This window comes from Lampetra planeri, chromosome 9, assembly GCF_965212315.1.
Source record: "Lampetra planeri chromosome 9, kcLamPlan1.2.h2, whole genome shotgun sequence".
NCBI classification, from domain to species: Eukaryota; Metazoa; Chordata; class Hyperoartia; order Petromyzontiformes; family Petromyzontidae; genus Lampetra; species Lampetra planeri.
The window spans coordinates 14998619-15021919 of record NC_136115.1 but is presented as its reverse complement, the minus strand read 5'-3'; the positions used below and the strand labels follow the sequence as shown (position 1 = coordinate 15021919).

Genomic DNA, 23301 nt, shown 5'->3' with positions numbered 1-23301 from the left:
GGAGTTCTGTAATATATGAATTGATAATCGCGGTGGAGCAGTGGCAATTGTCTGCACGTGGCTTCTCACACAAACTAGAGCACCACCATGTGATGATCCATCACAAATGTTTATTCTTTGTGTAGAGAAATGTTTATATACCGTATGTATGTTTAAATGTGATTTTACGAGTATAACTTTTTTTTAAACGCGTATTTTTTCATGTTTGAAATGTTGCAATACATCTGGTACGTTTGTATGTGAATATAACTATTTCCGATGGAAATTCTACCTTGGTTCTGTTAATAGAGTTCTATTACATTTTATAGGATATTTGTGTCTGTGCACCTAGCATTTACTGTTGTTTGTCCTCGATTTGTCATCAAGTGTGTCATTTGTAAAATGTTTATTTGAAATAAACACACGATGAAAGATTCGCACACGCAAACATCTCCTTGACAAATGTTATTTGAGTTGCGTGAACAACCGTGCATGCTCGCCGTCACGTTTTCCCAGCGATCACGGACACACGTGGAGGATAAGGAACGCACGCTCGGGCAACATACAATTTTATTACTCGTTTCATGCTTCTGAAAGCTGGTCGTTTGTGAACAGTGGGACAGTACCTCCTAGCATACGATGCTATTCACAGATTTTTGTTAGTTTCATGCCACCGTTACCACATCTTGGCTCGTGACGAGACCAACCCCACTGGCGAACGCGGTGAGGGGCTCCGAGAGCAAGCCACTCGTCTTGTCCGCTTCAGGATTTTTCCGAGCTAACGCTAAAAAAGGTTATTTTATGCCCCCCCCGCCGCCGTTATTGGATGGAACGGAGTTCAAGGGCGAGAACGGGCACCCCCCGCGAGCAGAGACGGCACTTTTCATCGTCTCAGTACTGGCCGGAGACACGGGAGCAAACCGGGTGCCCCACCCTGGATTTATAAAGCGTTAATACTATCCAACAATGGACAAATTAAGCATGGTGTATAGGGGATACATACGTTATACGATTTAGTACTAACATAACAAGCGTGTTGAAGTTCATATTTGAATCTAGCATTCCACGCAAGTCTTAAATCCTGTAACCAAACTTCAGCGTGCCCCTGCCAGTGAACATGTTAAAAGTATTATATTGCCACTTGAAATTATTACCAAACACCAACAAACGACTTAATTCTCTAGATTCAAATATAATGGCTGTTTTTATAAACTAACAGACATTTCTCCCAAGTTAATCTGAAGTTCAAACACAATGAATATTACAGTCATGACTAGAGAGCCCTGTCGATGAGTGGCACAGGGTCAATCAAGCACATGACCTTGGTTAATCTGCAGTGACCTGGGTCTTACTGTTTGAGGTATATTGCATTATCTCTAAATACAAGTTTATAAAGTTAATAATAAACATAAACAGCAAATTATGAAAACCTTCCAAGTGCTTTGACCTGCACCATTGACCTCTATCGTACGGGATACACTGTTTTGTTTCAAGTTGCTTAAATAAATACCGCTGCAGTCACACAAGTGTGTGCGCGTGTGCGTGTTATTGCGTGTGGGTGCGCTCATTCAGTCGACGTCACTTCACACCTGCAGCCCGTCGGGCACTCGCAATATAGACATCATACCTATCTAAAGTCAAGCCCTTTTGAGAGTTATCATAGTTCTCTTTAAACACTGTGTTTTATAGCAAATACTTAACATTTACAATATTTACAATAGACGCTGTTTTGTTTTTACGCTTGGAAGATATTCATTCAAATTGACCTTTGTTTTCATTTTCCTTGATTCTTTTTAAGATATATTCTTTCAATCACCTCTTTTGAAAATAAATTTGATGTAACACTGTCCACGCAGAGAACTTCATGGCTCTGGGACATCACGACTAACGGGTGGGTTTAATGTCGTGCAGTCGACCGACTGCACCCATGCGTTAACCCTCGGGGTCAACGCGAGCAGTGACCCCTATCAAACCAAACCGTAGTCGGTCACCCTTAAACAGCCACACAAATCAGGGTTTTTAGCAACAAGACAAACTCGTGGTTTCGTGTGGGCGCATGCCTCGTTCATCTATTACTGTGCACGCTAACGCAGGCCAGTATTTGGAGGTCAGGTGAAATTTGAAAACCTTTGAGTTAAGATTTTAAGTAGTAATGCTGGGACTCCCATGTTGATATTTACATTAAGCAGCCGTTCGTACGGCATGCCCTACTTGCACCGTTTATGAAAGAGCTGCCGGTCTGAATCGGATGCATCTGGGTAGCGTAGAGGCTAAGTGGTTGGTGATTGATATCCTGTGGAATTCAAAATTTATCCTGAGCAGAAATATACGTGACTGAATAATTTACCGTGTCAGTATTCTAGCCGTAATGCAAGCACGAATAAGAACGATGGCACCTTGGCAACATTAGTTGACGTTTGTCAACGGCGTTTCAGCAGGAGTGAAATAACTAACGGAAAGCTACGCACGGTTTATACAATCTCTCGTGAAAAAGTACGATTTTCTTCCTGTCGAGTTAATTCCCTTGACTCCAAGTTGTCAGGTTAATCATTTAAACACAACTAGATGTGCGTAAAAACGCAAAAAGTTAAAAAGACAAACTAAATAGCCGCTCATAAAACATGAGGTTGTCGGTGTTTGTAATTGTTATGCATATTTTTTTGTTTTCTACCAGATACCATAGTCAATTCTGGAACGTAAACCAACATAATAGTACACTATCTAAGTTGGACGTTATTTCCTTTAATATGTTTCTATATTACAAAACAAATCTAGAAGAACAAAAACACATCTGCTTTCTCTGACATGGATCAAACTAGCCTCGCCACTAAGGAGGCAACAAAGTCTTTGGAGTGAAACGGCAAATTAGAATTGTAAGCACAAGTATTGGCCTGGAGTACAGCCCATGTTGTTTGTTAATAAGCTAGTCCTAATAATAATAACAATATCGTTTAATAGCGTGCTTCGGTCTTCTCAACCACGCACATATCTAAGTAAAACACTTTTTGTTGCGAATGTTCTCGGCCAGCCGTTCCACACAACCCAGGCGGCAGGCAACCCCGAGTGCCAGAACGGCTCAGCGGCGTTGTTGTCGTCTCGACAATCACTGGTACTCCCCCCCTAACGCTGCATGGCCCCGCGCGCTGCTACTCGCCCAGCTGAGATGATATGTGACGTTCTCCGAGAGAAGCAAGACTTCGCATCTTGCCTAGCACCGTAGAGAAAGGTGGCCACAGCACCATTTTCTTAAGTCCTAATAACTATCTAAGATCTGCAGTGTCCAGTCAGATAATTGACCGTCTGTCAACCCTTCATTTCTGATGTTAATCAAACTTTTAAAATAAAAATGTTAATAAATCCAACTTTGTCGTTTCAAAAGTTTTCTCCGCTGTGTTAAGTCTAAAACAGTCGAGCAGTTAAGTGCTGTGTGAGATCAAACACGTTGTCAGCTCAACGCTTCACACCTGGATAACTTTAGGTAACCACACCACACTCAGAAGGACTGAGGCAATCACTAGGCGAGAGAATATTATCCGCTCATCGTCCAACGATGTTTGTTACCGTGTTAAACGTTACGTTTGCCTGTTAAAATAATTGCCATTACAGTGGGTTTCTGGAGTGTGCAAAGTTTCTGCAGAAGGTTTTACCAATAAAACAATCTTCTGATCATCTCATCAGCAGTGTTCCAGATTCTTCCTCGTGTACCTCGTCATCCTCTGAAGACAAGTCGTCAAACGCGTTGGATTTCACAACATCCGAGGAGGCCCCCTCGCCAGCCCTCCTGGCGACCTTGTGAAATGCGAGCGGGTCCCGTGCGGCCTCGCCAGCTTGTGGCTGCCGGTCCTCCCCACGCACCCCAACGGGGGGCTCCTCGCGCCTCCCCCCGCGAGCCTCGCCGCTCTCCGCCGAGGCTCGGCGCCCCCAGGGCCGCCCGTCGCCGACTTCCCTTTCCCTTCCTTCGTCGTCATCGTCGCCGTCGTCGTCGTCGCCGCCAACCACAGAAAAAGCCACTGCCCTCTGCGCGGCCGCCGAACCGACGATCTCAAAGTGGGGCGGCTCCAGGCGGGCAGTGGGCACGACGTCAGGCCGCGCCGGCCACTCCGTGGGCATCGCCGCCGCCAACGCGGCGACGGCGGCGGCGATGGTGTGGGCATCCTCGGCGACGCCGCCCCGGCCGGGTTCCGCGAGGGCGTAAGTGTCGGAGGAAGGCGGCACGAGCGTTCCCGCTGCCCGCCTGTTGCACGACTCGCAGCAGAGTTTGTTGTAGCCGGGGATGGGGCAGTAACGCACCAGCACCTCCATCTGACAGAAGATGGACTTGTCGCCCAAGCAAGGCTCCTCTGCGCACCAGACCAATGCAAAGTTTCGGGCGTCGTAGTTTTTGTTGTTGGTCACGGCCGCGCGTAATTATTTGCTTTTTTTGTTGAGAATTAAGTAACATCAAAGTAAAACGATAATAAATGTAAACATGCATAACTATGCGGCGTGAAAGTTGGCAAAACAGCAGAAGCCCAAAGCCAGAACAAACTTAAAAACATTCCATTAGCTAATATTTGTATTGCCGGGTATGTACGATGAATGACTGCCAGAACCTCATTCATCAGTGCGCCATACTGCGGGCACACAACGCAACATGGCATGTGAACGAGTCTTGGCCAAACCTCGTCTCTTGCCAAAGCCGCTTGAAAGCCACAAGTAAAGTTCAATTCAAGCAGAAAGATTTCTCACTCGGGTGCTTACATTTTTTGCCAAAAGCCAAAGCTGGAAAAAAAATTAATTTACAGCCACATGCTAAGATTTCTGAAGAACAAAAACACAACGCGTCCACCAATAACACTGGGGGCTTAAAAGGGAAAATGTATAATAGGTGACGTTTTGACCAATGGCCCTTCCTTATAGCACATGGAGAGGTCAGAGAGATAGAGTGAATAAGAGTTGACGGCTTCGCCATACACCACGGGGAAATGATTAGAAATCAATAAATAAAACATGTTTCCCGATTCAGAGATTTAAAATTGGCAGACACACCCTTCAACAATAAAAAAAAAATGTGTGAATGCATCAACTTATTTGTAATGAAAGAAGTGTTAGAAAATATTGCTGGCACTTTGCATTATGGGTAACCATGTTTCAGTGTGGTATCTTAATGAAGAGAGGCTAAAATTGTCTACTTAGCGACTCATTCCTGGGCCTGCCTTATCATTCCAATTATATAAAATCCATACTCAAGAAATATTTTAAATATTCTGCTTGCAAGGTTCCGATTTTTATAACCTTTCTTGAAAGCCTTTTTGATACTGATTTGAAAAGAGCTCTTCAATAAGACACCACACTTCAGCATCGTAACCTATAATGCAATGTGCCAACATTTCATAATTTTAATACTAAATAGTTTATGCATAAATAGGTAACTTCATATGCCAATTTAAAACTCTTCATTAGAAAACATCGTTTAAAATGTGAGTATTATCATGGCTGCATGATATATAGCACAGTCTCAAATTATGATTCACTCGATCTCTCCGTGCTATGAAGGAGAGCTATTGCCTGAAACGTCGCCTCTTATATATTTTTCTATTTAAGGCAGCGTTATCGATAATTTTGTTGAGTTTTTTTCTCATGAATTGCGCCGGTGCACTGCTGCGAACACAGCGTCTCCAAATCATTTGTAAAATTCAGAAAGCGGAACAGAGTCATTCATTTGCTTCGATGTCACGTGCAGGCCTATGCTCTGGGTCATACTTGAGGAGCGTTTTGTCATGGCAGGCTCCAGGTCGGGCCGGGCGAGCCAGTTTACCCGAAGGTGAACATGATCACTTGGATCTGCGGGTGTGAATAACAGACACGGATCTCCGATTGACTCTATCACACAACCTATCATTCTTGCCATTACTCGATCACTCCTATGACTTACCACTATCACAGCTGCCATCATCGTCACAACTGAACGTCATCAGCACGTATTCTGCGATCTAGCACCAGCATCGCAGTCACCACCGGAGTCTTCACCGCAGGTGTGCGGATGCAGGAATGGTTGTACAATCATTGTCGCGTCTTGCGATGGGCGATATTTCCATTCGGACCTCTCAGAGTGAGAAGTACACAACAATGTTTGCAGAGAACGACTCTGGAAGTTGACTTTAAGACTGACTCGGAAGTCACTCCTATTGACCTGTTTTTACATGGTAGGGGTTTTACACCTCATACATTTCCTGAAGACAAAGTTTGTCACAGTTGAAACAAACCAAACATTTTCAATTCTCAATGCTGGAGCAAACCAAATGATAGAAAAACAAAAAAAGTTATTTTGTGTGCAGTCATTGGTGAACGAGTTGAGGCCATTAACTCGGTAAACCTGAGATCCCAGGTTAGTCACGGAGAAGGGCCATTTCCCGAAACGCCGCCCATTATATACATTTCCTTTGAAGGCAACGTGCAGTGTTATTGACGAACATGTTCGGGTTTGAGTTTAAATCACGGGGTGACTGAGATATGGATTCTCACGTGGGTTTTAATCTATTCAACTAAACAATTTTTTGTTATTTTACCAGGTAAGGCCCACTGAGCTATATAGTTCTTAATCAGAAGCGACCTGACGACGAATGATAGCAAAATGAAGTGGCTTATCACGTGGAAATTCATAGCAGTGATAGACTCTAAACGCATTATTTGTAAATGTAGAGGGAAAAACCAGAGGACCTGGCGAAAAATCCAAGCGACCACAGGGAGAGAGAGACCGCAAACTCCAAATATACAGACGTCGGGATCCGACTCACGACCTCCAGCATCCCAGGCGAGGTAGTCAACATCTCACCACCATTTTCAGCTGTGGAAACTCAATGCTCGTACACGGCCATCATGAACCTCCCTCCCCCCCGATGATCCCGTGCGTCCTAACCCGCCTTGGCGGCGCGTGGCTCTTACCGACGCAGGGCGCCATGGTGCACTTCTGCGCGGCGTCGGGCTGCTCGCCGTCGCACGCGACGTCGCCGTCCTCCTCCAGCGCGCGGCACAGCACCTGTCGCTGCTGCACACCCTCCCCACACGTGGCCGAGCACTGCGGGGCAGAAGGGGGTGCAGGGGGGGAGACGCGGCTTCGTCTCTCACTCGTCGTGCTCCGGGACGCACGGCCCCGTGCGCGTCAGGCGATTTGGCATCGGCAGACGTTTGCGTGCACTTGTCCGAAAACTGTTTGTCCTCTTACGCGTTCTCGTGTGTTACTTTACGATCGTTTGTAGATTTAATGGTGAGCAGAGTAGGCCTGAACACTGGCGATTTTGACTAATTTACTCACAATTAAGATGTGACTTGATATCCTCACCTCTGCTTTGTAGACACTCGTTACCCCTACCACGGTAGGGCGGTGAACCCGGACGCCCTCGTTCGTTCCCTAATGCTGAGTGGGCATTACGTCGAGCTTGTTGTACGTTATTGGTTTCTTTTCCACTAAATTTGAAATTCCCACTGTATTCTGGGTCCTTTAATGACGGTAAACATTTTTTTTTTAAATAACAACGGATATGACTTCATATTATCCAATAAACTTCAGGCAGTGCACCACATGTTACTGCTTTGTGGACAGATGCAAAGCTGGGCGAAGAAGCTTGTCTCCAGCGAAGCAATCTACATTGAGGCGTCTCACCTGCAGAGATCCACCCACGAGGTGCGAATGTGCCCTGTCGAGTCAGGTCTGTCGCGTGCCGCTGCGATAGCTGTGATCAGAGATGAATTCAGCTACACCACAGCCACAGTATACATCCCCTGCTGTGGCTGCATCTAGTCAAAGTGCCACCTCCACCGGTCTACTGGTGACCCAGACAGCATTCATAGAGAGCAATGATCATATAATTACTGATTTATATATATATTGTGCCTCATGTTTTACTGTTCATATTCTGCTTTTAACTCGAGACATTGATCCTTGGCTCGTATTATTATTACTACGCTTGTTTACCCACAAAAGCCTTCATACATCTCACCAAGGCTCCACTCTTTTTCAGGAGGGTCCTGTGAAGGTATTTTTTTACAGTAGGGGGCGATGTTGCTTTGTGGAATCTCAATTGAGTAATTTTGCAGGTAACTTCTCAGCTTTGAGATGTTTGTGCAATACCAGTGAAAATGTATGGTGAGAGCAACGCAGATCAGGAGGAGTCCATACAAAATGACGCCTCCGAGTCAGGAACTGAACCCAGACCATTCTTGCTGTGAGGCACAAGCGGTTTACACGACTGCACTGCACTATCGCTGTGGCAGACGGGATGGGTCCTTGGTGCAGTATTTGAGTGGCGGACCTCAGACCAGGCTCCCGTTCTCCAGCTCCCAGGGCAGGGGATGCGGTTGCACGGACGTCGCAAGTCTGGCTTGGCCCCGGGGCAGTACTTGTGGTGGATCGAGCGGTTCGTGTTGTCGCTGAGGGCCTGGAGGCAGCGCACCGTACGACTCTGGAAGCCCTGGGCACCGCAGGGCTTGGTGCAGGCCTCCCATTGCTCCACCACCCAGCTGCACGCTCACACACAACCCGAATTAGCATCACATACAACTATTCATTCTCTCGCGTGTCTGGAGAGTACAGTGCAGGTAGGTGATCATGGCAATGGTGGTGGTGGAATAAAATACTATCGAGCAGTGTTCTTCATTGCAAGGCCTGTGGGCCACTGGCAGCCCCTGGTGGCCTTCAGTGTGGCCCCTGACAGTGAAAACACCCCTGCAGGCGGTGTGGTGGCCCTCACACTGATGTCTTTTCGGCGAAAGTGCCGCCCCTCTAAAAATTATCGAAGAACACTGCTCCATACGTTCATATACACTGGCATAGAACAATTAAAGCTACCAAAAGGTCATTTCTGGGAGGCTCAAATGGGACTCATGGCGAGCTGGAAGCCACTTCCACCATTAGCCACGCCTACTTTTACGTAACCCCGCCCACTCGGCCACTAGCCCCACTCACTCGCCCACTAGCCCCGCCCACTCAGCCACTAACCCCGTTCACTCAGCCACTAGCACCACCCACTCAGCCACTAGCACCACCCACTCAGCCACTAGCACCACCCACTCAGCCACTAGCACCACCCACTCAGCCACTAGCACCACCCACTCAGCCACTAGCACCACCCACTCAGCCACTAGCACCACCCACTCAGCCACTAGCACCACCCACTCAGCCACTAGCACCACCCACTCAGCCACTAGCACCACCCACTCAGCCACTAGCGCCACCCACTCAGCCACTAGCACCACCCACTCAGCCACTAGCACCACCCACTCAGCCACTAGCGCCACCCACTCAGCCACTAGCACCACCCACTCAGCCACTAGCACCACCCACTCAGCCACTAGCACCACCCAGTCAGCCACTAGCACCACCCACTCAGCCACTAGCACCACCCACTCAGCCACTAGCACCACCCACTCAGCCACTAGCACCACCCACTCAGCCACTAGCACCACCCACTCAGCCACTAGCACCACCCACTCAGCCACTAGCACCACCCACTCAGCCACTAGCACCACCCACTCAGCCATTAGTCACTAGCCCCGCCCAGTTAGCCACTTGCCCCACCCACTCAGCCACTAGCACCACCCACTCAGCCACTAGCACCACCCACTCAGCCACTAGCCCTGCCAAGTCAGGGAGTGGCCCTGCTCCTCATGCTTTCGGATGTCGGTTCTGCACACTAACCTTGCCCTATTCCCAAATCGTCAGTTGAACCCGAGGCCATAACTTTTCCAACTTGGGTGAAATCCTGATTTTCCCAAATGCTTTGGCACACCTGGACTATCCTGGCCAAACCAGGACGTGTGTTGGAGGCTTTACTGTTATATGGTACAGTATATTGTGGTTTTCAAATGCATACACAGAAAAAAAACGCCACCACTAGAGGGCAGTGTCGGTGCATAAAGCAGTTATCGTGCTGTGCACTGAGAGCTCTTAATTCATGTCATGAATTTCACTGCTTGAGTTTTCACAGGCATGCTTTCGATAGTCATGTTGTTTAAAAGACATATGCCCCTCCGATGAATAATAACAATTGTGTCCTCTGACATTAATCATTCATGCCTTTTTTGGAAACATGACAGCTGCGACTTAACGGAGATTGTCTGCGTGCCTGCACTTTTATTAGGCTACGCAAGCACCATGTACAAAAAAAACACTTAAAAACACAAAGCTCTGACACGCGTGAAACATTCAGAATTTAGATCAACTATTTAATATCCGACAGGTCAAAAACCAAAGTTGTTGGGTCACTCGTTGAAACGTTATATTTGAAAAAAAAAATGGAATACACTTTTCATATTGAGCCAGCCCGTGCAATAAACACCCCACCCCCCTTCTACCACCCGACCCTGGGGCCGCCTCTCACTGCACCCGCTGCCAACTTCCACCGCCGTCACAGCGGTCGCGCGGAGGAGCCCAGAGCCGCACCCCTGGCTGCCTGGAGCAGGTGAAAGGTCACTTCGCCACGGCCCGTTTCAGCCACCGGCTTTGTTGGGGGTGGTCTTACTCAAAGGAGTCTCGGCCCACAAGGGAGGTAAGTGGGGGAGGGGGGAGCTATTGCCTACACTCACTTAAAGAGTATTTGGCTGCGATAAATGTCCACGTGATAAGCAACTTCGCTGAGCTATCATGTGTGTGCCAGGTCGCTTCTGAAAAAGAGCTATCTATATAGCTCGGAGGGCCTTACCTGGTAAAATAAAAACATTGTTTATAGTTTAGCTTTCACTTGGCAGAAAAAAACAATAGAGTTTAGAAGGCTACCCAAAAATTGCGTGTGGAGAGGGAGGTCAGATCTTATCGGTTTCATTGCACTAGTAAAGAGTTGATATTATTATTGACGAGAGGTGAGCACTTTGGTTGACTTTGTCCCAATTATATGGTTCAGGTGAGGGGCATAATTCCATTTTCAATAAATGAAATCTGATTTAGGATGTGGATCTTATCTAGATCAGTTCTTTTGTTACAATCCCTATAAATTGAGATCAGATTTAAATGCGTTGCATAATGTGACCCAATATTAATCAGGTCACCTTCTGATCCAACTTCGATCGCCTCATATTTGCAGAACCCATTTCAATTATCGATGCAAAGAAAAATGGACCGATCCGATTGCAAATGATAACAAACGTACACGCCCGTTATTTACGCATTGGTGTAAGAATAAGCTCCACAGTACTGAGACATGAGTGCTTAGACTAAAACAGCTACACTCAGAGTGGTGAGTAGCTGTAATCAATTGGGTGGGTATAAAAGGTGGCATGGAATCAGAGGCAAGGATTCAAAGCCATGTTCTTGTAAAGCTAAGCTGCCTTAATGTCCAAAGCCACGAGCATCAACTCCTCTATACAGAACATGCTTCTATGGCAGCTTTTCATGTGCGTTGTAGCGTCAGCTGGCGTCGTACGATAACTGCACCCCGCCACGGCGTGACTGTGCTCACCTCGGTTTGATACACTCGTGCTGGTTGCAGCGCCGGCGGATGGGCTTGGGTTTTTTGTCGACGCTGCAGAAGCTTCGATGCACCATCCTCTGGTCGCTCTTCCTCCGGCAGCCGTACTTGGTGAACTGCAGGCCTGGCACACGGAGAGCATGGCACCTCAACACCGAGGGGTCGCTACACACCGAACAACACCAAGATGCTCTATATGGCACACACAGTTTTTGGTATAATTTTCCCCCCAAAACATGCCATTGTAACGTCAATAATTTCCTCAAGGGTAGCTCTTAGTGATGGTTGTAAATAAACAATTGTTTACAGGGACTCCTCTACTTGCGAAAGAGTTAGGTTCCACAGGTCTGTTCGTAAGTCGATTTGTTCGTCCAACTTTACTGTCGATTCCAAACATGATGTATGGCATGTACACTAAAAACGGGGAATGGCTTTAAAAGTTGTATAATCTTCTATAGATGGAGATGCCATGGTTCTTCATGTTTCACAGATGTAGATGCCACCACTGCCATCTATTGCGCGGCGGTTGAACTTAGGACTTTTGGTCAGAACAGGCAAATTAACATACGGACAGGTTTTTCTAATTTGAATACTGGAGCTGTAATAGCAGATTTGCTCGGAATTCCACCGAGAAAGAACGACAAATGGATCAGGGGACACATGCAATGCATTGTGTCAGGATGATGGCTGACTGGTGATGGAATGGCAATGCAAAGGAGAGTTCTGTCTGAGAGGATGACTGCCGTGGAGATGGAGAATGGTGAGATCCCTTCATGTGCAGGAGTGAGGATCGTGGGAATGGGTAGGACCATGAGGGATGGTGGCGATAGATATGGCTGATGATGTTGATGGCATGTTTCATATGAAACTACTCACAAACCTAAACTATCTCTATTTTACCAGGTAAGGCCCACTGAGCTGTGTAGCTCTTTTTCAGACGCGACCTGGCCACAGATATGATAGCTCAACCAAGTGGCTTATCACGTGGAAATGTACAGCAGCCAAATACTCTAGACGCACGTTTCAAAGATGTAATCATGATATAACAATGCCAATATTGTTCATTTCAGAGATGCTTTGGTAAAAATAACCTCGATCACTCGATGTTTTTTTCTCGAGAGACTACAGTCACCCAACCATCCTCACGCATACTCTTTATGTGCCCATATTTACAATCAGCAGTTCCAAGGGGCCAGGTACAGTGCTTTTTTTGTTCACGAGAAAGCCTGACTTTCCCCCCGGAGAGAGTGTGACTTGAAATCGCGGCAAATATTTTGTCTGTGGAACTGGAAAAAAACAATTGTGCACATTTCAGGAAATATACGGGCTGCCCAGTTATGATTTCAAACCAATGAGCTCTGGGCACGGTGACCGGCTCGCACTCTCTTGGCCATTCTGTCACCCTGCGATGAACAGTAGGACCGACTGTATTCGTTATAAATTAGAGCGACCGACGTTTTCCACGCAACTCGGTCCATATACGCGCGAGTTAAATGAGGTAACATGTTTGCTCTCTCGGACGCGTGCCACGTGTCGCTGTGTAAAAGTGCTCTGTTTTCGTCAAACTTGCTCTCTCCTGAAACTGTGGCTGCATATCGGCAGTGCAGCTGGAAACCTTTATAATGCCCGCGTTTTTACAACATTTTGTTGACTCTCAGGATTAATTACAGACAATGAGTAGAGAACAACAAACACGCTTGAATTGAATTAACATTAACTCTTAAGCTGGTTCTTAAGCCAAACATTTCTCAAGCCTCAAGATCCGAGCGGCATTGAGGAATTTCGATGTGAATTGTAACATGAATAATGTCGTGTTTAGTGTGATTTGCGTGCATTCCGTTTTACCCATCATAATGACTTCATTACTCAAATTGTCCCAAACAGATGATTGGATTGGAAGTGGACCATTATTTCGCATGGCTGTGGGTACTCATACCGGGCTACTTTCACCAAGGACTTTTCTTCTGAAGAGAACAATTTCTCTCATGCTTTCGAGAAAGCAATTGCCAACTTATTTTTTGAGTGCGTACCCATTTTATAAGGGATGGCTCGGGAAGTCGTTACCCAGGATAATGTTCAGTCTGTCACCTAACAGATTCGGTTGTGAGATGTTAACTACCTCACCTGGTACACAGGAGGTCGTGGGTTCGATCCCCACCCTGACGCCTGTATATATGGAGTTTGTATGTTCTCCCGGTGGTTGTGTGGATTTTTCTCCGGGTCCTCCGGTTTTTGCCTCCACATTTAAAATCAATGTGCATTTAGAGTATTTGGCTGCTATGAATTTCCACGTGATAAACCACTTAATTGGGCTACCATTTGTGGCCAAGCTGCTTCTGAAATACAAAAATATATCTGAGTGGGCCTTGCCTGGTAAAATCAAAATAGTTAAATAGTTTATAGTTTTAGTTGAGATACGACAGCTGGACAGAGAAACACAAGGTAGAGCACAACTTCAGATATGACTCAGGACGACTACAGGCATCCCTCGATGTACAGAACAAATGTGATCGAACCTAATTTTCCCATTGACTTCCGTTATCTAATTAGAAAGCACGTGAGGATAAACGACAGTGTACTTTTTTTGATATTTCCCCTGAAAAGTTTGTAATTCGTGGATTAAAAACTCCGTGAACGTGTAAGTTAAGGCAACGCTTGTCGAATTGCTCCCCCCTAATTATCTTCGTTGCGTTGTAGCGAAATTCTGCACGTTGAGTTTTTCGTACAACGAAGAGACGACAGTGTTTCCATCTCTATGATACAGAGGGCACCCTCTTCAGGTTACAGCACCACGTGCTCTCCTGTCCCCTACAGAATGTCTGAGGCACAATCCCCTTACCTCGCCTGTCACATCCAATAGCTGCTGGCGGCCTGCCAAGCGCTACGAGCGAAGCAAAATCGCTTTGCTTGTAGCGGTGGCGAGATGTTAACTATCTCGCCTGGTATACAGGAAGTCGTGGGGTTTGATCCCGACCCTAACGCTTGTTGTATATTTGGAGTTTGCGTGTTTCTCTCCCTGTGGTCACGTGGATATTTCTCTGGGTCCTCCGGTTTTTCCCTCCACATTTAGAATCAACGTCACGCATTTAGAGTATTTGGCTGCTATAATTGTTCACACGAAAAGTCACTTCTGAAAAAGAGCCATATAGCTCAGTTGGTCTTACCTGTTAAACTAACGGTAATTAGTTTAGTTTAAAGTGTGCAACTCTTCACACGAGCCTAGCTCCAATCTTAGTCCAGGCAAAGGCACACTGAGGATTTGTATAGCCCCTAGCGACTCCACATATTAACGTGTAATGTGTTGCTTCTTCAGAGACTTGTTAATTAAACAACTGTAAATGAATTTCCTATTAGTTAAATTATGCTGGCAGCTCACTCAAGGGTCCTCAACAGCCATGTGCTGTGCCCCCCCCCCCTACATTCCCCACATGGCCATATGTTTCCTTGCTTGGCAGAATGGCCACATTGATGAATGTGCGATGGGCTGCCTTTGAAGGCAAGCGATAGAGCTCTCGGATTTGTTTTTCATGATTGTACCGCGTTGTTCATCGCTAAACAAAACAAAAACTAATAATAGTATTTATTTTATTGTCTTTTACCAGGTAATGCCCTTTTAGCTACGTAGTTCTTTTTTATAAGCGACCTGGCAATCACAAATTATAGCTCAACGAAGTGGATTTTCACGTGGACGTTTATAGCAGCCAAATACTCTAAATGCATGTTGATTCTAAATGTGGAGGAACACACTGGAGGACCCGGGGAAAAATCCACGAGGTCACGGGGAGAGAGAGAGACATGCAAACTCCAAATATACAGCAGGCGTCAGGGTTGGGATCGAACCCACGACCTCCTGTATACCAGGCGAGGTAGTTAACGTCTCCTATCCACCGTGGCACCCGACGTTCCATTGGGAGTCCCGGGAGCTCCTTCGGTTCATATCCCGGAGCGAAACGTCAGACTATCGTGCCGAACGGACGCGCGGCACAACCCGTCGGATGCGTCAGAGAGACAGAGAGAGAGAGCTGTGCGGTGCCACCACTGAGAGCGGCGGCAGCGGTGGTGACGACGGGGGCCAGGGTGGCGGGGACAGTTGGGTACGCACCTCCACCGCAGCGCTGCGAGCACTGCGACCAGCTCTTGAGCGCCCACTCGTAGTTGTCCATCTCCTCCAGGAGGACGTTGTTTCCGGTGCTGCCCACGATCGGCAGCAGGTCCTCGTGGATGATGTACCTGTACGTGACGCTCACCTTGGTGTCGTAGTCGTAGGGGTTGATCTGCGGGGGGGAGGGGGGGGAGACCACGGGGGTGGGGTCGAGTGAACGGCCGAGCGGTGGAATTTCGTGGACGAGACCCCCGTTGCATCAGCTAGTGCAGGCGGGCCCCCCGCCTCCCGTGCATTACGCCACGCCACATGTGCTTTTGTTGAAAGCCGGAATGCGATCGCCACGGCAGCTGGCGTGTCGTTATTAACGGCGCTGAAACTCAAAATGCGTTTAGCAAAATGAAACCTATTTGAAACATCTGAAAATTGGTTTAGGCCACCCTTCCACCCCCGCTCTGCCCATCGTTTTTTTTAGTCTTTGGTTTTTAATGAAAAAAAAACGTCTAGAACTGTGGCCACGTTCATAACACAAAGTTCACACTCGTCATCCCCGCCGTCGCTGCCCCCGCACACTCTTGCGTGTATCAAATCGGATGAACGATTTCCACCAAACGATGAAATCAGATGAGATACGACACCGATAATCCAAATCAAATTAATGCTAAACAATACCGATTTCATTCCCGAAGAAGTCCAAACTGCTTCACTGGAAAACCCCAGCCACTCTCTGTCTGCTCGCCAGATGACACGGGACAATAATAGGGAGCAGACGTACAGCGGAGGGTCTAATGGAAAAGCCCTGCGCTGTGCGTCGTCATACCAGCACGGTGATGGCATCGGGAAGGGGCCCCTGGGTCTGCAGGCTCTCGCGCCCATCCTCCTCTGAGCGGCTGTAGTCCCAGAGCAGAGACATGTCCACGAAGGGTCTGGGCAGCCGAGTCTCGTCCCCTCGTCCCGACAGGACAAACAGTCCCGTCACCTGGTTCTTGACCACTGCGCAAACACAAAGATTTCCCGTGCTGCTCTTCACCAGACTGCTGAGGCAGGTGCTCTTTTGTGAGCGCCTGTTAGGAGTGGCATGGTGCATGAGCGGGTTTTGTGGCCAGCTCCTTTGTCTCCACTATTGCTAAAGCTTGCTGCCTCTCTCGCACAGCTTCCGTGAGCGTGCGTTCTGAGTTCCTCTCAACAAGAGAGGCGGAGGCGTGCAGATCACGGCCACTGGTGGCGCCATTTCGCTTGACGCAAGCGGCGCCCTCCGTGGGGATCTTAGCGAGCGCGGTTGTCCACTCGTTCCGGGAGAGATGCAAGGCATTCAGAAGGAGGCTCGGTGGTGGTGGTGGTGGGAGGGGAAACATTCCCATTCCGGACTGCCAGCAGCTGTGAGTGAAATGTAAATTTGGAGAGGGAAGTGATGAAAACGGTCCCACGCGCAACCAAACACCACGAAAATAGTGGCCGGATATGTGGATATGCGGTGAGGCCTCATATGTAATGGAACGCAATATAACGCGAATAGAATCTCTAATGCGCACTGCCGTCTGGTCATGCTGCGTTCATTCACTTAATTTTAAGTTCTCTTTCGAAGTGGCTGTTGAACTCGAGGTTTTTGTTCTTGAGTTTGTGGCGTAGAGAATTTCATGCGAGAGGGGCCCAGCCTTCTGGAAAGCGCGTTCGTGTAACAACGAAGACAACGAGATCACAACGAGCAGCGGCAGACCTGAGGTGTTGTGGCGTCTGATCATTGGCGACAGGCGTGCGTAACTCCCACAAGTACTTTACATGCCGTGGAACCGGAAGCCAATGAAGGGCTTCACACGCATGAGCTTCCAGAGTCCATGATCGTATCGTCTTGTGCCAGTGAATAATCTGGCTGGTCTGAGACGGCTTGTTTACTCTACCTAACAAAGTAATTAAAGGATAAGGATTCAACTCCAACACTTCCTGTAAATGAAGAGACAACCTCACGATGACTTTACCAGGTAAGGCCCACTGAGCTATATAGATCTTTTACAGAAGAGCACTGGCCACAAATGATAGCTCAACGAAGTGGCTTATCACGTGAAAATGTATAGCAGCCAAATACTCTAAACGCATGTTTATAAATGTGGAGGGAAAAGCCGGAGGACCCGGAGATAAATTAATGCGACCAAGGGGAGAACATGCAAACTACAAATATATAAACGTCAGGCTTGGGATCAAACTCACGACCTCCTGCACATCAAGCGAGGTAGTTAACATCTCGCCACCCGGGCACCCCCTACCAACATGCAACGGTCTGCTGCTGCTCATGAACAGCAGGATGGAGGCACGACTCCCATCCATAAATGTCACGTGACCACTACATTGCATGTGTAACGCTATCAGCCTTGTCTAGACCACCAACTGTCAAAACAAAGCTGAAATTGTCGCCTTATTATTGTTGATAGGAACCAGCCTGAAATAGTTGAGAGCATGGCCATCACTTCAAGTAAAATGAGCGGGAAGGGCCTATCTGGGCGTTTACTTTCTACGCTATTGCGTTACGGTGGTGGCTCATTCACGTCACGTGTGGTACCTCTGACGTGACCACTGATAAAAACAACCGTGAACACCAACCGGCACAATGAATACGATGTTGGTGGTTGTCTGTGGGCGGTTTAAATCGTACCCATGTTGTGCATGGTGGGCTCATCTTCGTAAACGTGCAAATGCCGTGCGCCAGCCGGGATGTCGAACATCTTCATGAACCCTGCAAAAAAGACAAATACAAAGATCCCCCATTTAGCTTTAACAGACCGTTGGGGCAGGTACTGTCAGCGAGCACTGGCATGGCACACGAGAAGGTGGGTCGTCAACACCACGCCCGGCCGCCTTTGTCTACCCAGTGCTGACGTTTACATCTGGGAAAAGTTACTCATTTGAGACTGAGTCGACCCAGGGAAAGCCCAGGAATGGTTCAGATGATTACTGGTGTTGACCATGAGCGAGAATAAAACTATACAGGGAGTCTTTGCAAAGACAAAGACTCCCTGTATAGCCTCAACAAACTGTTGGGGCAAGGGCTGTTCACCAGCACCTTTGAAGGCCAGCACCACGGCTGGCTTGCCTTTGTCTCTCTAGATAATAATTTGAGGCTGAGTCGACCTAGGCGAAGCCCAGAAACGGTTCAGATATTCGTCACCGAAGTTGGCCGTGAGCAGGAATCGAACTCGGGTTGCCGAGTTTGCAGCGCAGCGCGCTAACCGCTACACTACCGCCACCTACACTGCAAACACACACACACAAATACAAGTGAATATTTTCTATGAATAATTCGTCTCAGAGCATATCCTACGGAACACGGCTTATCTCTTAGAAGTAGGAGAGCAAGTGAAAATTTACTCCGAGTGTGTACAGTTCTTTGGAATATTAAAAACAATATATGTACCCACGCTTCCACACGCATGCACCCAGACGCAGACCAACATCTATGGCGCTGTGGAAATGTTTTGGGAAGCAGATATTAATAGCAACAAAAGGCACAAAGTCAAAGTATTCCCCTGCTCAAAAGAGCAATGAGGCAGCGCTGTTGGCGGCCCCGAGCCAACGGTGAAATTTCCACGGTGATATCATGCACAGACCAAAAGGACAAAACAAGCCGAACGTGAAATACGCACGACGGCTTTGGTGTTTTAGTGGTTTCCTGTCTCATCAAAAAAAACATGTTTCGGCTCTCCTCTCCCACTCTCTCGACGAACGTGCACTCGTGACGACGCGCGCGTGCGTGAGTCTGCTGAGCACGTGTGCTGCCCTCGTGGAGACGTCTGTGGGACATCTAAAAGAGCACGGAGGCACGCTCTGCCATGCAACTTCATGACGAATCACGGCCACCGCGACACGCTGTCGGGGCAGCTCCCTCACTTAGCGCCGCATGGAAACGCGTCGCGTAGCGAAGTAATCACGGCGGCGAGGCGCGCATCGAGCTTTGCTCCATGATGCGCGCGGCGGGCTTGTAGCGCGTATAATTCGGCATGCTATCCGACGTTGCGCTAAACCTGCTGATAGCTGGGAACTGGGTTCCGGAAGAAGCTCCTTAGCATGTGCAGTGAAACTGGTGCAAGGTCAGTTCTTCAGAAACTGACGTCCATCACGGGGAGATAAAACGTCAGACATCGTGCCGGACGACACAACAACACATTGGAGATCCGGCAACTCGCTGGAGACTTGTATGTATGTATGGTGAACTTCTTTGGCACCGAACGTAGCCAACTGTGCCAATTGGAGGTGTCGGGGTAAGGAGAACAAGCTAAACACAAAAAAAACTATTCTGAAGAAATGAGTTTTCAATTTAGATTTAAAAGTACATAATTCCAGTGGCTTCCTAATATCGGAAGTGGTCCAGACGGCCACAGAAGCGCATCTGAAAACGCGCGATGCGGTGACCATCTTTGTTCGATGACTAGCCAAAAGCTGCTGCCTGCGACAATGACCGGATTTCACGTGATGGTTCATGCTCCTTGACGAGATCAGCAAGGTATTGTGGTTCATTTGCGACAAGCACTTTGTGTGTAATGAGTGCGACCTGAATGAGTACAGAGCGCAGCGAATGTATGTTGAACTTCTTTCGCACCGTACGTAGCCAACTGTGCCAATCGAAGGTGCGGAGACAGGACACGAATCTCCATGTGGCTCTCTCTATGTCTGTATGTCTTTGTGCACTGTGTGCGAGTGTGGGGAGAGGTGGTGTAGCGGGATTTGCAACGGCGCAATCCTTGCGCAGCAGCGGGCATACCGAGTTTCTTGGGAGTCTTGGTGACGGTGCCCTTGACGGTGCGGCAGTGAGAGTTGTCGCCAAAGCACACCCCGCACTTGTCCTCCAGCTTGCTCGAGCCCACCTCCTTGTCACAGCCCACCTTCTGCACTCGCACAGCCACAACACCATCCCCCCCCACAGGGACGCGTGGCAACCACGGCGTGGTGAGCGGCGGCGTCCAGAGTTGGCGCTCGGGCAACCGCCATTACTCTGCCCGGAGATTTAAACGGATTGTATTTCAGTAGGGGGCAATTTTTTAAACTATTTTTTTAATCCCCTTATCTCCGTTCAGTTCTCGAAATGTGCGAGGCGCATTTGTGGAATAATTTTCCCATCAGCCATGGAATGAGATGGGGGTCTCGACCGAATGAGTCACGCAGCCACGGCATCGCACACACACACACAGCGTTCAACAACTGCGCTCTTACGCCGATGAATTACTCACACTCTCACTTTTCTTGGCAAGACTCACCACGCACTCTCCCCTAACGCAGACGGAGTATGGGTCGGTGTAGGAGCACAGCGTCCCGTCGTGCAGCGCCTGGTTCATGTGCACCACATCCCCCGAATCTTTCGACTGGCACATCAGCTCACACTTTTTGGCCACTGCACAGCACATGCCACACAACAACAACGGTACAGGGCGCATCGATATCCCACATCGCCTCCGCATTCGTCGTCACAATAATTTTGTATCGCCGCCTCCCCGCACGGTGAAATCGGGGCCAGCACTAGGAGGCTGCTGGCGTGGGGGGGGCCTGCAACACCAAATGTCCCTTTAGCACACTCAAGTTCACTCTGCTTAGCGGCATATCACTGTTATGGTGCCCCCCACTTTATAGCTCTATTTGCCTCCCCGTCTGAGAGGAGCTGGAGCCGGGGGCCTGGGTGAAACAAACTGACAAGCCACTCCTTAAAGCGAGGGATTCGATCCCACAAAGAAATCGTGCACAGGTGCGTGCACAAAGTGGACGCGTTTGTGAGGAGCAAAAATTATTCACTCGCTCGCTGCGATCTAGAGCGCATAATCTAACCGTGCTGCTACTCGGCAGGTTACATATATATTTCATACATTCATTTTGTTTAAGTGCATCGTTTCCAATCTTACAAAAACATCTGCACAGATTTGGCTTTGTTTGGTTTAATGAGTCAGCTAGCAGTGGGCTTTATTGGGGTTTTTGTAATTTTCATGGAAACACGGGAATATGGAAGGATCACGAGGTGCCGCCGTCGGTTTGGTTGGGCGAACAATTTTGTTTCATTTGGCAGTTTTAGAACGTCCGAGCTAATTCTGGCCAGCTTCAGGAATATGGCGAGATTTACTCGCAAATCATCTCTACCCCATACAAACCCTAATTCGTTAACATAGTGATCTCGTTGTTTTGTACCCTTCTCCATTTTTATCCATCTTTTATTTCCTTCGATTTCCCGCTGCATTTCCGCTCTGTTTTCCATGCATCGTTGCCCAGGCTTCTCTGATTGGCCTCATTTCGGCGCTGTTATTTTCCACGGTGCATCGACACACGCAACTGATGCCACGAGCGGCTTCCCCGTGAACTGGGTTTTTGGACAATTTGTCCATTGTGTATTTTTGTTCTTAACGCCCTTGGACGTAAATAACATTTAGAAGCAAAGCGCAAAATTTGCCCTTGGCGTGATTCTTTCCTCCATCCTGCCGCAACTTGCCAGACACCCACCTCCTTCCCCTTTTGCTTGTCTCTCTACCACCTCTTTTCTTCTCCCCTCTTCTCCCCCATCCCCTGCGTTACTCTCTCTCTCTCTCTAATTGCAATACAGCAGCTGTGTTGTACCTGCGCACAAACTGCCATGTTTCTGCATTTTGTTGCTTCTGTTTTTCCACTGAAAAGCATACAAGAGCAGCCGAACGGCGATGGTGGGTGGTAGCGGCGGCGGTGTCGATCGTACGTTCAGGGTGCTCGTAGGGCAGCCAGTGGTGCTTGGTGCTGCGGTGGGTGTGGTGGGAGTTGCGAGTGGCACACTGCTGCGCCCGGAAATCCTCGTGAGGGATGCACTCGTCCGTGTTGCACAGCTGGTACTCGAAAGCCGGGCCCATGCACCCGCGGCCTCCGTACGCCGGACTACACGCAGGCAAAAGACAAAAATGCCCCCATATAGCCTTAATAGATTGTTGGGGCAAGTGCTGTTAGCGAGCACCCTATGAAAGGCAGGCACGGCACATGAGGGGGTGGGTGGCCAGCACCACGCCCGGCTGCATTTGTCTCCCAAGTGGCTATGATTTTTACACACTGCACCAGGTGCTCATTTAAGACTGAGTCGATCTAGGGGAGGCTTAAGACTGCTTCAAATAATTGTCACTGGTGTTGGCCATGAGGGGAAATCGAACTCGGGTCGCCGGGTTTGTGGCGCAAAGCGCTAACCGCTACACCACAGCTCCCCATGCACGTAGACACAAACACACACACGTGCCAATTCACACCCTCAGGAAACTATCACCCAAATTAGGCTTTCAAATCGTGTAGGCCCTCAGCAGAGAGACATGTTCATGAAGGGCCCGGGGGGGGGGGGGGGGCGAGTCTCATCGCCACATTCCGCCACCTGGATCTTAACCGCTGCACAAAGACAAAGATCCCCCGCATTGATGTTCACCGACTGAGGGCAAGTGCTGCCCGAGAGGGCTGATTAGGGTGCACTTGGTGCACGAGGGGAGGGGTGTGGCCAGAACCCTGCTCAGCTGCTTTTTTTCTCCTCAGTGCTGATGTTTACACAACACATCAGGTACTCGTTTAAGGCTGAGTCGACGTAAGGGAGGCCCAGAACTGACATTGATGTTTTTTTATGGCTTGGAGTTGAACCCAGGTCAACTGGCCTGTGCTAAACACTGGGTTGCCACTCTACACAAACACGCGCGTAAGCACGTGCATCTATTGAGAGTCCCATTCCGTCCGGTAAGCCACTTTAGCAATCATGCGCCAGACATTTGGCTGACGTGAGCTGTGAGAAACGCATCAACTTTGAAAGGTGCAATG

At 48.4% G+C, this 23301-nt stretch overlaps 1 protein-coding gene across 2 annotated transcripts in view; it reads right to left on the bottom strand.

Annotated features, from left to right (window-relative positions):
• Window positions 1–368: 368 nt before the first annotated feature.
• Window positions 369–23301, bottom strand: part of LOC144720728 (A disintegrin and metalloproteinase with thrombospondin motifs 3-like) — a 72015-nt gene continuing 49082 nt past the window's right edge. Inside the window, exons 13-23 of one of the 2 annotated variants that reach the window (XM_078597726.1) lie at window positions 22220–22392; window positions 20766–20899; window positions 20273–20396; window positions 18170–18250; window positions 16343–16515; window positions 15523–15694; window positions 11412–11544; window positions 8271–8478; window positions 6904–7036; window positions 5722–5802; window positions 369–4319 (exon numbers count right to left, since the gene is read on the bottom strand). In XM_078597726.1, coding sequence (XP_078453852.1) covers window positions 3646–4319; window positions 5722–5802; window positions 6904–7036; window positions 8271–8478; window positions 11412–11544; window positions 15523–15694; window positions 16343–16515; window positions 18170–18250; window positions 20273–20396; window positions 20766–20899; window positions 22220–22392 — 2086 coding nt within the window. In that variant the 3' untranslated portion in view covers window positions 369–3645. The remainder of the gene's footprint in view (window positions 4320–5721; window positions 5803–6903; window positions 7037–8270; window positions 8479–11411; window positions 11545–15522; window positions 15695–16342; window positions 16516–18169; window positions 18251–20272; window positions 20397–20765; window positions 20900–22219; window positions 22393–23301) is intronic. The other variant, XM_078597727.1, reaches the window with a different exon arrangement.